The 16589-nt window shown below is 40.0% G+C and overlaps 3 protein-coding genes and 1 long non-coding RNA gene across 5 annotated transcripts; 1 reads left to right on the top strand and 3 right to left on the bottom strand.

Annotated features, from left to right (window-relative positions):
* Positions 1-673: 673 nt before the first annotated feature.
* On the bottom strand, positions 674-8170 carry LOC131128112 (uncharacterized). The gene is made up of 7 exons (XM_078789249.1): positions 7928-8170; positions 7546-7767; positions 5299-6646; positions 4647-4658; positions 3474-3616; positions 2688-2909; positions 674-2208 (listed from the first exon to the last, which is right to left on the bottom strand). Exons 1-7 carry the CDS (start codon positions 8025-8027, stop codon positions 1073-1075), a joined length of 3183 nt encoding a protein of 1060 aa, XP_078645375.1. The 5' UTR covers positions 8028-8170; the 3' UTR covers positions 674-1072.
* Positions 8171-9916: 1746 nt separating this feature from the next.
* On the bottom strand, positions 9917-11650 carry LOC131128087 (uncharacterized). Its single transcript, XM_078789457.1, has 2 exons — positions 10806-11650; positions 9917-10477 (listed from the first exon to the last, which is right to left on the bottom strand). The coding sequence occupies exons 1-2, from the start codon at positions 11053-11055 to the stop codon at positions 9927-9929; spliced, it is 801 nt and encodes a 266-aa protein (XP_078645583.1). The 5' UTR covers positions 11056-11650; the 3' UTR covers positions 9917-9926.
* Positions 10704-15317, top strand: LOC144898256 (uncharacterized). Its single transcript, XR_013627151.1, has 3 exons — positions 10704-11013; positions 12004-12207; positions 14497-15317. It is a non-coding gene; the product is annotated as an uncharacterized LOC144898256 (long non-coding RNA).
* Positions 11888-15349, bottom strand: LOC131128127 (uncharacterized). 2 transcript variants are annotated; one of them, XM_058070712.2, is made up of 5 exons: positions 15084-15349; positions 14548-14775; positions 13984-14139; positions 13035-13191; positions 11888-12894 (listed from the first exon to the last, which is right to left on the bottom strand). In XM_058070712.2, exons 1-5 carry the CDS (start codon positions 15166-15168, stop codon positions 12366-12368), a joined length of 1155 nt encoding a protein of 384 aa, XP_057926695.2. In that variant the 5' UTR covers positions 15169-15349; the 3' UTR covers positions 11888-12365. The 2 variants fall into 2 exon arrangements, with proteins under 2 accessions (XP_057926695.2, XP_057926694.2); XM_058070711.2 differs by having other exon boundaries at positions 14512-14775.
* Between the last annotated feature and the right edge of the window lie 1240 nt (positions 15350-16589).

Below are 16589 nucleotides of genomic sequence, written 5' to 3' on the forward strand. Positions count from 1 at the left end.
TTGTGGTCAAAGATTCTCCCAAAAGTTGACTCTGATATCAGTGAGAGTGAGAGTGCACATTGGAGAAAAACCGTTCAGTTGCTCAGTTTGTGGTCAAAGATTCTCTCAAAATACAAGTTTGCTATCGCACATGAGAATGCAGACAGGAGAAAAACCTTTTAGTTGCTCAGTTTGTGGTCAGAAATTCTCTGATAATGGAACTACGGTATCTTAAATACCCAAGAAAATAGTTAAAAATGCTAATATGCTAATGTTTGCATGCTAGCAATGCCAATGTGATAAATTAGCATGTAAACATGTAGCATGTGTCCAACCATGAAAATGGATAAAAATGCTAATCTAACATTAGCATGATAGTGCTAAGCCTTTACATAACTGTCTAATGGTGTGCAGCCAATCGGGACACAGAAGACAATGGGCATTTGTTGATGGGTTTTTGTGGATGATGGGCAAAATTCACCCAAAATTACAGTTTTCCTTGAACTAACCTTTATCTAAATCAGGGTTTGACTCCCAGTCCTTCTTGTACTTTGACTAAGTGACCGTCTGATTGAGTGTAACAAGTCGTGATTTAATGAAGATAAGGGAACATTCAGGTTTGAGATTTAGGTTTAACTTTATTTAAACAAATAGGGAAAAACTCACCACCAAAAAATACCACCGACTAGTCAAGTTCTTTAGGACTTTGGGACAAGTGGAATTATGAAAGGAAGCCATTCAATGTAAACTGTATGCATGTTCAAAAGAAACAAAACCATAACCGTACAAACACTTTTAATGAAAAATACATGCATTATATAATAGAGATCAGTGAAATATGAAAACAGACATCATTCAAACATAAATCCCATTATAATGACTTGCTCAAAGTTAATTTACCATTCTCATTTATGACTCATTATGATTTATGTGTAGGTCAGCTATATGATATATGATATATGATATACATGGGCATTTAGAAAGGAACATCTGGAACATTATCAAACTTATTTCTACAGATAAGTTTCATGTTTGAGCTATTTCTATATGTCTATTTAAATATGTATATTTTACCCCATGCATTACTACTCAGTTATAAATTCATATCTGTTATAACCGTATCATCCTCATCATGATTGACAGCGGACATCCTGTGTGTTCTCATGTGTCGATACAAAGACGAACTGAGAGCAAATGTATCGCCGCACACGGAGCAGCTAACGGGTTTGTCTTCTGTGTGCGTCCTCATATGGGATATCAAATGTACTTTGTTGTTGAAGATTTGACCGCAGTCTGAACAACTATAGTAGGTTTCTACCGAGTGTGTTCCCTTTTCGTCCGAGTGCGTTCTCATGTGCGAGCGCATGTTTGCCTTTTGAGCAAAGCTTTTATGGCAACATGAGCAAATAAAAGGTTTTTCTCCAGTGTGGCTTCTCATATGAATAGTTAAAGTCGTGACACGAGAAAATGCGTCGCCACAAACCGAGCAACTGAAAGGTCTTTCTCCGGTGTGTACTCTCATGTGATTTACCATGTCTACCTTCTGAGCAAAGCTTCTACCGCAGAATGAGCAGCTGAAAGGTTTTTCTCCGGTGTGCGTCCTCATATGAATTACCATAACTGCTTTTTTAGCAAAGCTCTTATCGCAGTACGAGCAACTAAAAGGTTTTTCTCCTGTGTGTGTTCTCATGTGCTCCGTCAAATAGCTTCTATAAATAAAGCTTTTAGCACAAACAGAGCAAGTGAAACGCTTTTTACCCCTCTTCTTTCCAGAGCGTTTGTTGTGAGTGTGAGTCCTCATATCACCCTCCCAGTCTGGATCGCTGCTCAAAGGTTCCTGGGTGACGTCTCGGTCTTCGTCCTCAGGAGAGTGTGACATTGTGTCGTCACTATCTGATAGAGGAGCTGAGGGGTTTGTTTTGTTTGTTTGTGATCCTCCATCAGCTTCTGTTATGTGTTGTAGTGAGATGTAGCTTCCTGTGTTCTCCTCACGATAATGAAGCTGTAAGGACTCAGGTGGTTTGTCTTCATGGTCTTCAGTCTTCACAGAGACACCAGTCAGTGGATCAGCCTCTTCCTCCCCTAGAAGATACTCTCCCTCTCGGGTGATCCAGAATTCCCCTTCTTCCTGTTTAATGTTGGAATGTTGTGGATCCTCCTGTTTCAAAGTGGAGTTCCCCCACTGCGTCTGACGGAGATGTTCTTGATAATCAATCAGCTGCTGGTAATCTGCAGAACACATACAAACGATTGTGGTATATGATCATTGAAGGTTTGTATTATGGTAATGGTAATGGTTTTATTTCATTTGAACATGCATCAGATTACAATTGAATGCATCCCATAATCAGTTCCCAGTTCCACATGTCCAAAAGGAGTAGGAAGAAGCAAAGCTTATTAAATCCTACCCCTCCATCTGGTACTTTTACAATCAGTAACTGTTACATTTGTTCACTTCCTGCTTTCCATAATACAGTTTAAGTTTTAGTTACAGTGCAAGTCGGCAAAATCAACTTCAAGACCGTCATGCTTGAACACAGGAGCCCCACATGGATTTGCGCTGAGCCCTCTGCTCTTTACGCTGCTGAGCCACGACTATGTGCGGAAATCCGGCACGAACCACATCATGACTAAAGAGAGCATCATCATCATCATGACCACCACCCCCCCTACACACTATGGACTATGATGAAGCCGTTAGGACTCACCTGGTTTGTCTTCATGGTCTTCAGTCTTCACAGAGACACCAGTCAGTGGCGACTTACTGAGATCAGACTCCTCCCGCCTTAGAAAACCCTCCTGAGTGATCTGTAGTTCCTCTTCTTCTTCTTTAACAAATGGGGGCTGTGGATCCTCCTGCTTTATACTGGACACCCCCCACAATGGCTGAGGGGGACGTTGTTCTGGATGACCAATCAGCTGCTGGACGTCTGCAGGACACAAAGGTATTCAGACTGATGGCAAAGGCACAAAAGCTTTCTCTCTTTGTTGAGTTGCATTAGTCTTCAAAGATCCTGAAAATCAATAATAAAAAATATATACAAATATTAATATTCTTCTTCCATTTGCTCTCCCAAGCTGGTGAGTATTTATATTTTGTATTATTATTGATTCTTTATACATCCATAGTACTTCCTTGTAATGTTGTCATTCCCGTCATTCCATAATACTGATACACATTTGCACCCGGAAGTGATGCGTAAGGCCTCCGGGTCACGTGATTGAAACCCAGCAACGTTACCCCCTTTTGATATAACTGATACTTTTTCACAACAGACAAATATTTGTAATCTTTATCGTGTTTATGAAATGATTTGGGACTTCTAGCGGTACAAGACACTTAAAGCCGTGTAAGGAAATGAACCTTGTCATTAGCAAAACATGAGTTGACCTAGCTGCCACAATTGGACGAAACCCGTTCATGCAGTCTCATTGACTCCCGATATTAAACACAGAAAGTGTGTTGGATGTTTAAATTCAACATGTAAACATACCTTGACTATGTAGCACAATGTGAGTGGCGTAAATATCGGGTTGTTGCTGTCGCTCCTTTTCCTCTCTTGTTCGAGAAAGTTCCTTTCCGCCCGACGCCATCGTTCTTTTAAAAAAAATGTCGTCAGCCGTCGCAATTATTCCTCTTAATCAAATATTCCACGAATTTGAATGTTTCTCCATTAGATTACTTCGTCACCGTCACCATTTGCTCCGTGTCGTCTGACTACTGCATTAACTTCCGCCTTTTCTTCTTCTTCTTCGTCTTCTTTCTGTTTATCGACGGCTGGCACGTGCATTATCGCCGCCTATTGGACTTTTGTGTGGAAGGGGGAAATATATAGCGCGAACACACATACGTACAAGTACACACATATACATATTTGGGTCGAAGAATTTAAGGATTTTAAATTATATGAATTGTATGTAGATTGATTAGATTTGAGAAAGTGGTGATAAAAATGCTTATTTATTCCCGAGTAAAGGGAATGGATTATAAAATAATTTAAATGTTTGAGATGTATTTGGTTTATTTGTACTGGAATGGCTTATAATGTGCTCTTGATCATGCAGGTAAAAAATAATTAAAAAGCTTATGTATTAAAATGATGGCTGTCAATCAATTAAAATATTTTAGCATGATTAAAAGACATATAGTAGTTAACTCATATTTAATCCGAGGTTTTTATCTATAATAAGTGTACCTATACATCATTCAGCATGGGACTGGATATGTTTACTTTGTGTAAATGTTTGTTTATTAAACATTCAACGGCTGGAGTTCAATGATGCAACTTTTATTTTTTGTCCTCTCTGACAAACACAGCACTTCAAGCACAAAGGCTAATAAATGGCTAATGGCACGGCCAGTTTATTTATAGAGCACCATTCATACGTAATTCAAAGTGCTTCACAGAAAAGAAGGGTAAAATCACTTCATAAAATCATTCCAGAAACAAAACATTGTCAAGTCATGACATAAAATTCCATAAATCATTCCATAAAACTATAAAAATAACTTCAGTTTTGTCCGAGTTTAGCCAAAGAAAGTTGTTTTGCACGCACATCAGTGACACGTAGATCTGAGTATCATCTGCATAGTTGTGGTAGGACACATCGTGGCTGCATATTAGCTAGCCTAAAAAGAGCATGTACAGATTGAACAATAGCGGCACCGGGATTGATCCCTGGGGAACACCACAGGTTATAGCCATTTGGTCTGAGACACAGTTACCTATTCCAACAAAGTACTTCCTGTCCTGAATCTGTTCTAACCTAACCCTTGGCATAAACGGTGTCCCTGTGCTGTCATTAACATCCACAACATTCATATTTTAAATAGCAAATAGTTAGACCAAAGAACCGGGACAACACTGAGTTCTTTACCTGGCCTGTCATTAGCTACATCCACATGTACATCCAAGTCCACTGAAATGACCAAACAGTCAAAATCAGTGCACACACCTGAAAGAAATTATCATCATCTCGCATCCACACTCACTAAGCACAGGTACTCCTCCTCAGGGCTGTGTACCAAGTCCCCAAATGTATTCCTTCCCACGCAACCAACAGCATTTTCAAGTATGCATCGCACAGAGCAGAGGTAGAAAAAGTGTCCATCTGGTCTCTGAACGTCCACAACGGAGTTCAGGATACACAGAAAAAAATCACATGTCACTCCTCAACGGGGAACACGAGGAAGCTGTGACCACTCTGAGGACCTCTCCTGGACACACAACATCACAGCCGTAGTGAAGAAGGCACAGCAGCGGTTACATTCCCTACATGTCCTCAGGAAGAACAACCTGGACAGAAAACTGGTCCTACCAATCCGAATCACTAAAATGGGTTTCCCCTGAGTGTGTTCTCATATGTGACCGCATGTGTGCCTTTTGCGTGAAGCTTTTATCGCAGTCTGGGCAACTAAAAGGTTTTTCTCCTGTGTGTGTTCTCATGTGTGTATTTAAAGACGATACCTGAGAAAATGCATCGCTACAAACTGAGCAACTGAAAGGTTTTTCTCCTGAGTGCGTCCTCATGTGTAAAACCATATTTCCCTTTTTTGCAAACCGCCTGCCGCAGTTTGAGCAACTAAAAGGTTTTTCTCCTGTGTGCGTTCTCATGTGCGTATTCAAAGACGACGTCTGAGTAAATGTGTCGCCACATACTGAGCAACTGAAAGGTTTTTCCCCCGTGTGCGTTCTCATGTGTGATACCACGGTTGACTTGTGAGCGAATCCTTGACCACAAACTGTGCAACTGAAAGGTTTTTCTCCGGTGTGCGTTCTCATATGCGATACCATATTAATCTTTTTCGCAAAGCTTTTGCCGCAGCTTGAACAGCTGAACGGTTTTTCTCCTGTGTGTGTTCTCATGTGTGTATTCAAAGACGATGTCTGAGAAAATGTGTCGCCACATACTGAGCAAGTAAAAGGTTTTTCTCCAGTATGCGTTCTCAAGTGTCTATTCAAAGATGACATCTGAGAAAATGTGCTGCCACAAGCTGAGCAACTAAAAGGTCTTTCTCCTGTGTGTGTCGTCATGTGTGACAGCATGTGCGATTTCACAGAGAATCCTTGACAGCAAACTGAGCAACTAAAAACTTTTGCCCTCCCGTGTGTCTGCACATGTCGATCGAAGTAGCTCTGATAAAAAAAGGTTTTATCACAAACTAAGCAGCGGAAACGTTTTTTACCCGTCTTCTTTTTAGAGCATACATAGCGTTTGTTGTCGGTGTGAGTCCTCATATCATCTTCACAGTCTGTATCGCTGCTCAAAGGTTCTTGGGTGTTGCCTCTGTCATCATCCTCAGGAGAGTGTGACGTTACGTCATCACTATCTGATAGTGGAGCTAAGAGGTTGTCTGCTTCTGCTTCTGTTGTCATGTGTTGTGGCTCCGCCCCCCTGTTCTCCTCACTTGGACTGTGATGAAGCTGTGAGGACTCAGGTGGTTTGTCTTCATGGTCTTCGGTCTTCACAGAGACAACAGTCAGTGGCAACCTGGTGAGATCAGCCCCCTCCTTCCCGAGAAGACATTCTCCCTCCTGAGTTGTCCATAGTTCCTCCTCTTCCTCTTTAATGTGGGGGGGCTGTGGACCCTCCTGCTTCATAGATGAGATTCCTCCCTGCGGATGATGGGGAAGTTCACCTTGACGACCAACCAGCTGCTGGACACCTGCAGGACAAGAATGAATTATTCAAATTCAAATCAAGTGTGTTTCAGGTAATGAGTTTTGCGCATTTGGAAGTGAGCCCATTTGTGACATCACAGAGGCAGACTTCCTTATATGGCCGTGTCTGTAAGCAGATCTGCTCCTCTGTTTACTTGCTAGCAAAGCTAAAATGCTAAAGCATCTTGAAGTAACCTTTTTTTTTTCTTGAGAAACTTCGGACTGTCCAGACTCATTGCAAGTTAGCATAAACGCTTGATTGCATTTGCTGCAGCTGCTAACGGTGGCCCAACAGACTTATTATTAGCTTTAGGGGCCAATCACTTTTTCACACAGCCGTATGTGTGTTGAAATATTAAAGAAAACTGATTTTTAACGTCGTAACATTAAAGTTTGAATGTTTGGAAAATTAGGTTGCATCAAAAGTTATGTTACAATAATAAAGTCAAAATATTACGGAGAATAAAGTCATGACAACAAGAAAAAGAAAAAGTTTACCGTTTGAAAAGTTGAATTTTTTTTTGAAACAGCAGAAATAGAAATCACAGCTGTAATTTTGGAGAAAAAAAAGTGAACACGTTGAAAACAAAAGATGCAAAAGAATAATCATGTAATATCAAAAAAACTTTAGTAGACAGGATGTTAATTATTAAAACACTGTGATATGAGGAAAAAAAGTTATTAAAAATTAGTAAAAAGAAGTACAAATTTCGTTGGTTGAAAAGTTATAATATTGTGATAATAAAGTAAAAATATTCTGGGAATAAAGTCATAATATTATGATATGAAAATCCACAGAGACTGCTAAAAAAAAATAAAGAAAAATGTTGAGAAAAAAAAACATAAAAAATGTGGCAAAAAGAGCAAAGACTGAAGGTCACCAATAGAAGCTGTGAGGACTCACGTGGTTTGTCTTCATGGTCCTCAGTCTTCACAGAGACACCAGTCAGTGGCAGCCTGCTGAGATCAACCTCCTCCTGCCCTTGAAGGCCCTCCTGAGTGATCCGGAGTGCCTCCTCTTCCTCTTTAACCTTGGGTGTCTGTGGATCCTCCTGCTTCAAAATGGAACTCCCCGCCAGCAGTTGAGGGGGACGTTCTCCTTGATGACCAATCAGCTGCTGGACGTCTGCAGGACACAAAGGATTGTCATGCTAAAATGCTTCCTTGTCCTTGTTTTCAACTACCACAGCTGGACAAACCTCGTTTATGGAGTATAATTGACTCCATAGATCAGAGATAGAAAGATAGAAAGTGTGTTAAATGATTAATACAGCATGTAATCATACCTTGAGTAGCTAGCACAATGTAAGTCTTGCAAACATCCGGTTGTTGTTTTCGCTCGTTCTTCTCTCTTGTTCGAGAAAGTTTCTCCTCGCCCGACGCCATCTTTCTTTCACATAGCCCAGAAATTTCGTCAGTAGTCGTAGATTATCTCTTAATTATCAACAATTTCACCGGATTCCTGTTTTTTTCATTAAATTACTGTGTCGCCTTCGACAAGTGCCTCGTGCTCCTAAGCGAGCCATACCGGAAATCAGCTCCGTTCTGCGCATGTGCAAAACGTGTCTCCGTCTGCTATGGATTCCAATAGCTGTAAAGACCGATATGTCAACTCAGCTTTTTATTCTTGTCCGCAGATTCGTCATTTCTTCATACAGCTTCTACTAAATCAATGGTGTCCAGACCTTTTCCAGCAAGGGCCAAAGGAAAAGATGCGACTTTGATAAATTACAGCTTTTTTAAATTTCTGCTGTTTTTTTTATTGTACAATTTTCCACTTTGTTCTCGTATATTTTCTTTTCGTGATTATGACTTTTCACACGTTTTACTTTTGCCCCAACTTAATATTCCCAAAATTTAAACTTTATTGATTTGTTTCTCATATTCAAATTTTATTCCTTTAAGGTTAGAATATGTAAATTTGGCAGGCTAACTAGTTAGCTTGCTAGTTTGCTAAGTGCTCATGGCAACTGTGATCCCGTAGTCTGCAATGTGATGTCAACACAGAATAATAGGAGTGTAATAGTGACTATTGGAGTTTTATTTCATGATTACAGGGCTCTCATAATCTTGAAAATATATATATGGAAAGTCATAAAAAGTTTTTCCATGCTCTAACTTCAAAAATATTCAGTTTATTAATACTGAATCCTACTTTGCGGAAATTCACTTGGATCCAAATCCCCTGCTATCTGAGGAAAAAGGCCGAACGGGTAATGACTAATCAATTGCTTGTCTCAATCACAGTACTCAGAAAATACCCTACTTGAACGTAAGTACATTTTAATGGTGTCCCCAACTGTATTGACAGGCAAGCACCAAAGCACACATGCAGTATAGAAACAGCAAAAAAAACATTTCCCATGACTCAGTCTGAGTCGCATCTCCACATTTGCTGACCCTCAACGTGAGTAATATGTCAACAATAACAACAAGCTAACATCACTGTGGTTAAGGTGCCCGGATTTCAGCAAAGTCAAATTACCCAGCCCTACAGAACACAACAAAATACTGCATGAATGATACAATGAGCAGTATTTACAAACCGCGGTAAACCCTGAAACCGGTACCAACTGAAAGGCTTTTACACTGTGTGTGTTCTCAGGTGTGACAGCAAATGTGACTTCATAGTGAATCTGTTATCACAGTCGGGGCAACTAAAAGGTTTTTCTCTAGTGTGCGTTCTCATATGTACGACCATATTTACTTCTTGAGAAAAGCTTTTATGGCAGTCTGGGCAACTAAAAGGTTTTTCTCCAGTGTGTATTCTCATGTGTCTCAGCATTGTTACCTTCTGACAGAACTTCTTATTGCAATGTGAGCAACCGAAAGGTTTTTCACCCGTGTGCGTTCTCACGTGTTTGACCAAACTTTGCTTGTCATTGAGAGTTTTGCCACAAACTGAACAACTATAAAGGTTTTCTTCTGTGTGCCTTTTCATATGTATATTTAAAGATGATACCTGAGAAAATGCTTTGTCACAAACTGAGCAACTGAAAGGTTTTTCTCCTGTGTGCGTTCTCATGTGTTTGACCAAACTTCGCTTGTCATTGAAGGTTTTAACACACATTGAACAACTGAAGGGTCTTTCCCCTGTGTGTGTTTTCATATGGGATGCCATATTAGACTTGTGACAGAATCCTTGACCACAAACTGAGCAACTAAAAGGTCTTTCCCCTGTGTGTAATCTCATGTGTGGTGCCATATTTGACTTCAGAGTGAATCTTTTACCACAAACTGAGCAACTAAAGGGTTTTTCTCCTGTGTGGGTTCTCATGTGTTGATTCAAATTACACTTATAAAAAAGCTTTTAGAACAAACCGAGCAGGTCAGGTGTTTACCTGTCTTCTTTTTAGAGTGTTTGTTGTCAGTGTGAGTCCTCATATCGCCTTCATCGTCTGTATCGCTGCTCAAATGTTCTTGGGTGTCGTCTCTGTCATCATCCTCAGAGTGTGACGTTATGTCGTCACTATCTGATAGTGGAGCTATGAGGTTGTCAGTTTCTGCTCCTCCACAGTGGTCTCCATCAGCTTCTGTTGTCATGTGTTGTGGCGAGATGCTGCTCGGAGGCTCCGCTCCTCTGTTCTCCTCACTTGGATTGTGATGAAGCTGTGAGGACTCAGGTGGTTTGTCTTCATGCTCTTCGGTCTTCACAGAGACAACAGTCAGTGGCAGCATGGTGAGCCCGACCTCCTCCTTCCTGAGAAGACACTCTCCCTCCTGAGTGATCCAGACTTCCTCCTCTTCCTGTTTAATGTGAAGGAGCAGTGGATCCTCCTGCTTTAAAGTAGTGATCCCCTTCTGTTCTTGTTGATACTCAATCAGCTGCTGGACACCTACAAGACAAGTAGGAATTATTGTGGAACATGTTTGTGTTAAAGTTAGCGGCGGCTAAATGTTTCCAATGTCGTACGACATTGATTGATTTGCTGTTGCTCCTCCACGGCAAAGAGGACGTGGTACGTAAACACAATAAGCGGCAATGTGGTCACAGTCTGTACAGGTCGCCAGCCAATCACAGGGCATGTGTAGACGAACAACCGTTCATGCTAGGTATGCTAAACCGGAGTACCCGGAGAAAACCCACGCACTCACGGCGAGAACAAACTAACCACTCGGCCACCGTGTAAAACACAATCAACAAAGAAACGTCTAAAGCATTACCTGTTTCTTTTAGAAGATCGTTCCGAATTCCTCTGCGGTTTTCAACCCAAACGGTTCTTAGCCATTTCTGAAGCCGTAGATCGGATTCTCCAAAAAGATGCCGAGCAATGACGACCCATCTCTCCGGGCCCGGGATGGTGGCCCTTGTGAATCCATTCGCCACAAATGAACGTATGACTGTCTCTTTGCCTCCTGCTCTTTCCCAAAGGTCTGTATTTTTCCTTTTTTGTCCTTTTCTATATCGCCCCATTATACATTTTTAAAGAAATACTCAAAATGAAATCTTTCTTTTCAACAACATCGGCAAGATGGCGGTCGGAGCAGGCAACTTCTTTTAAGCTCTATACCCGGAAATACAATGTTTACCTCGCTTTTTTCACTTCATAGACATTAAAGATTTTGCCAATATTCTTAAAAGCAAAAATTAATCATCTAGGGCTTTCTGAAACGGACCTGAACTGCTGTTTAAAGAAAAGAAAGTAATTCAGGGAAAGGCCAAAGCCTAAGCTAAGCTAACGGTGGACTTCCAAGAGTTCTACAACGACTGATCACGGTTACGCTATGGAACTTTCCACGCCGTCAACCAAAACTAAGACTCCTCCTACGTCAACAAATGTCCTGACGTCACCAATCAAAGTAGCTATCAACAAGCAAGCCAGTAAAATGGATAAAATCAGTGTGTAATGCTAGCTAACATCTCCAAGCTAGCTGATGTGAACGCAGTAGATGCTAAGGAAGTTGTCTACTCTCACCAAGGAGAACGTGGTAATAATTCATAATTTCGACTTTATATCAAAAGTTCGACTTTTTGTTTCGTAATTTCGATATATTTTTTTTCAGTGGCGAAAACGGGCTTCCATATCAATGGATGATATTTATACTAAAAAAAAAAGCAGATGTTCACGTGGGTTCTCACTTCTGTTGAGTTCACGCGATAACTCGCCTTGCATACAGGAAGTTCTTGTAAACACCAGCCGTATTTGAATGCATATCCACGGTGTATTTTGACTTCATAGAGTAAGTAAAAAAGTGTATTTTTTATGTTTATTATGAAATAGCATGTTTGTAATGCATGAAATAGTTTGTACAATGTTGATAAATAACTATAATCCATTTCTTGTACTGTTTACTTATCTCTGTATAATTATAAGCGTTTTACTATCATAATGTAATACATATTGTGTGTTGATGCATTCAGTTAGCTTAAAGGATGTGCTTGCTGCCGCCAAGCGAGGAAAAAGCAAGTATTTGGGTTCATCCCATCAACCAACAAAGACGGGTACAAGGTTATTTTCATAACCTTGTGGCAGAGCTGAGTCTGGACAGATAAAGATGAGTGCTGAGCTGGTGGATCTTCTTTCCTGTCAATGTTTCCCAAACATTGATTGGCTGTTGCACTGAGGTAAATAAGTTATTTTATTCACAACTATTACAAAATATAACCTTAGATAAGGTATCTTAAAAGGAAAACTATTTACTTTAGTGGATAGAATTCTCAAATGTCCCTGTAGTACCCCCACTGGGCGTCGTCATGGCGACGTGTGCAGCTCTGCAGCCTGTTTAAGCCATACGTGACTCCTCATCTTCAATTGAATGTAGAGTTTGCAATATGTGGAGTTTGGCCTTCCGGAGGCCATCTTGACTCAGCCTCAGCATCATGGGCACCAAACTCAGGGCAAAGTAGTACACCTCATCTTTTGTTGTGTTTGGCACCGCTGGTTTAGACGCGGGCTTTTGAAGGACATCGAGTAGTCGGTCTTGAAAAGTCGGGGCCTGCTGAGGTGGACTCCGCCTCCTCCTTCTTCTCTTCACGTCCTGCGAGCCTCGCGGCGTTGTCCTCTCCATGGGGCTACGGGACCGGTCGGGTCTTTCCACCTCACGTGAGGTTGACGCTGAGGACATTACGGAGGGTGCTGGAGAGGGGGCGGTACTTACAGATGAGGGAGTCTGTGATCGGTCAGGGTCCGCCACGCTAGCACCACTTACTTCAGTCCTACTTGTTGTTGTGGTTGTTTTTGTGGATCGTGTTGGTGCAACCGTGGCAGGCATCCTGCTAGCAACCGTTGGGGTGCGCAAGTTGCTTTTGGGGCTATTCATGACAAATATGAAGCACAAATAGAGCTCATTAGTCATTTTTATAGTACACACTACAAACAATACAGACTCCGTACAAAAAAATATGTTGATTGTAATATTTGTATAGCTTTATACTTCAAAATAATTAAATACCTCCTATGTTGTATGTGGGGCCGGAGAAATGACATTATCTCCGCATACTTGTAGCAGGGACGCTGAGAGTCGGCATCAGAGCCACTTGAAAAGTCCTTTTTGGAGTACTTCACAAACTGGTCACGGAGAAGCCTCCATCTCTTGCAGCATTCCTCCACTAGAGAAACATTTGAAATCATTTTTTTTTGTACATTTGTGTACATCAATTACACCAGGGGTTCCCAAACTTTACCAACTCAGGGCCCACATGAAAATCTAAAAAATGTCTACGGCCCACCTTTGTCCTACAACAGTACATTGACAAAATGCTGCCTTCTCGGAGCACTTAACTTAATAACAATAATAATAATAATATTATAATAATAATACATTTTATTTGTATAGCGCTTTTCAAAATACTCAAAGACACAAGAATGGAGTTGAATAAAAGCAAGTAAACAGAGTAAAAGATACAATTAAAATTCATTCGTTAATAGGTTAAAACATGAGTAAACGCGGGACATTAATAATACTAATAATAATAATCGTTATTAAATATTATTTATATAATAATAATAAAATTACTATTACATATTAATTTATATAATAATAAAAATAAAAAACTATTAAATATTAATATATGATGATAATAACAAATTATTAAATACTTATTTATATAACAAATAATAATAAAAATAATACATTATTATTAAATATTTTTATATAATAATAATATAGGTTCCTAAAATATTGTGACAGGTCAATAACACTCAATAGGTTATTACTTAGGCCTATACATTTTTTTTAATCATGCAATAAATATTTTACGATCAAAATAATTTAAAAAATAATATTTGCAAAAATGAATCATATTTTTAATGACCGCTCATCACTGAATTACACATTACAACATGCAACAAGTCTCTTTTTTTTTAATGTTAATAGGTATGTTATGTTCATAAACACTTACCACCCACTCCCAACGTCATCGCTATCGCTTCCCATGCTTTCTCCTTTTTTGGATTGTCCTTATAAAAAGGATGGGCGGTATCGTACAAAACGGTGTGGTTTTCCACTCCCAAGATGAGCCTCTCATCGTCCATTGCTGAATATGTGAAGTGATGGCCTGCCACACACACACACACACACACTCAAAAAAGTCAGCCAGGGCATTTGTTTAATTGATGAAATGCAAATATGTTGGTTGTAAATGAATGGAATATGTTTATGCAGACAACATAATTCAATTGTGTTGTCTGAAAATAAAAATCACATCACAGCTGCAGGTATGTGGTACCACCATGTAACATGACTGATGGCCTCCAAATCTTCTCATTTGGCTTCCTGCACCTATAGATTTTACATAGTACTAATGTAGACAAGACGTACGCCCTGAAGTACGCTAACCAAGAAAATGTACACAAACCAAGGATGCATCACATGCAACCCAGCAATATAAAAGCATTGTATTGTTTTGTATTAGAGATCTTCTGCTCACTTGGATTGTGATGAAGCTGTGAGGACGAGGACTCACATGCTCCGTCTTCATGGTCTTCGGTCTTCACAGGGACACCAGTCGGTGGCAACTTGGGGAGATCAGCCTCCTCCCACCCTTGAAGACACTCTCCCTCCTGGGGGATGCAGAGGTCATACTCTTCCTCTTTTACGTGGGGGGGCTGTGGATCCTCCTGCCTCAAAGTGGATCTCCTTCCCAGGGGCTGCTGGGGACGTTCTTCTTGACCACCAATCAACTGCTGGTCGTCTACAGGACACATCAGAATTTCGTTTATATTTAATTTGTACATGTTGAAGCTCTACGTAGAACTCTTTAAGACGTAAATAGAATTTTTTTTACTGGTTTTGACATTTTGATCAGGATTGTATGTGGCCAGCTTCTGAACACCGGAAGTGATGCAGACTACAATTGTCCCGCTTTTGCAATGGACAAGGCTTGTAATCTTGTAATCATATGGTTATTAAATATCTGGGCACCTATACAGTTGAAGTATAGGACTCCGTTATTAAGCATATAAAGTGTGTTAAACGATTAAATACAACATGTAAACATACCTTGAGTATGTAGCACAATGTAAGTCGTGCAAAGCTGTGGCTCGTTCTCCTCTCTTGTTCGAGAAAATTCCTCGCCCGACGCCATAGTTCTTTCCAACAGCCCAGAAATGTCCTAAACCGTCGTGAATTGTGTCTCCTTTGGTAACTATTTCACGCGTTTAATGTTTTCCATGAGATTACTTTGTCGTTTTCGCCATTAGCCTCGTGTTACTGATCGAGTCGAACCCCAAAATAATCCCCGTTCTACGCATGCGCAGAACGCGTCTACATCCGGCAGCCAACTGCGGGCTGCATTCCAATAAGCAGTTTCGGTCGTCCTGTGGCTGTGGATCGGGTGTCGGGGGAGTGGAAGTGATGTTTCCCTTGTTCACTTTCAACTTGAGAAATCACGGTTTTACCGTATAGTACATTTTTACATTTACGAAACCAGTCAAATGTTTGGTCGTTCTTATAAACTGTTATCAGTGAGGACAAGTAATGCATGTGCGACCCGATCCTGCTGCACAGCAAACACTGTACGTGTAAATTGGAGGCTAGGTCAACTCAGCTTTTTATTCTCGTCCGTAGATTCGTAATTTCTTCATACTTCGGACTTTTTCCAGCGAAGACCACAGAGTATAAAATAAAATGAAAGGTTGTAACTTTGTTACGTTAATATTTTGTAAAGCAATACGTGTTAGAGATGCTAATAAGTTATATATACATACATACATACATACTCCCCCAAATTTTGCTGTTTTAATTTTCCAAATTTTCAAATTTCTTCTCATCATTAGGACCCCATCTTAAAACTTTAGTTTCTGACATTATTTTAAAAAAAACGTTTTAATATATGAGCTCTGTTCTACTAAAATGACATTAATTTTCCCTCATATTATGAATTTAGTCTTGAAAAACAAAAAACATTTTTTTGAAGGTACTCAAACAATTCACTCTTTGGACGCTAGTACATTTTAATGGTATTACAAACTATTTTGAAATGCAGGACTCGGTGTAAAAACATTTTCCTATCACAAGCCCACCCATCAACCAGCACATCAGTGTTTTCACAACTTCATTATTGGCAATTCAATGCATCAGCCATCATTTAAATAGAATGTCATTGGCCCGAACTATGCTCAAAAGCAGAAGCCAAACTGAAAGGCTTTAAAAAAAAGTACAAAAATCTAAATTTAGAATGAACACAGGCTGAAGCTGGACTGAAATGCTGTGGAAATATGCTAAAACATAGAATGAAAAGAAGAGTAAATTGGTAGTTTGAGCTCAAATCAGGAATTGAACCAACCGTGTCTGGGTGTGGATCCATGCACTCTATCAGCTGGTGGGTTTGAAGACAATCCTATGGTTAAATAGTGGTTAATATTACTTGTTCAATGTTATATAATTAGCTTTTTCATTAATGTTAACTTTCTGTCATTTCTTCATTATGACACCATGTCCATTCATTTTCAATGGGAACATTTTCACAGAAAATATGAAATTACACTAAATGTGGGAATATTGTGA

Source organism: Doryrhamphus excisus, linkage group LG3 (genome assembly GCF_037039965.1).
Source record: "Doryrhamphus excisus strain RoL-2023G ecotype Guam linkage group LG3, RoL_Dexc_Guam_v1.1, whole genome shotgun sequence".
Lineage (NCBI taxonomy): Eukaryota > Metazoa > Chordata > Actinopteri > Syngnathiformes > Syngnathidae > Doryrhamphus > Doryrhamphus excisus.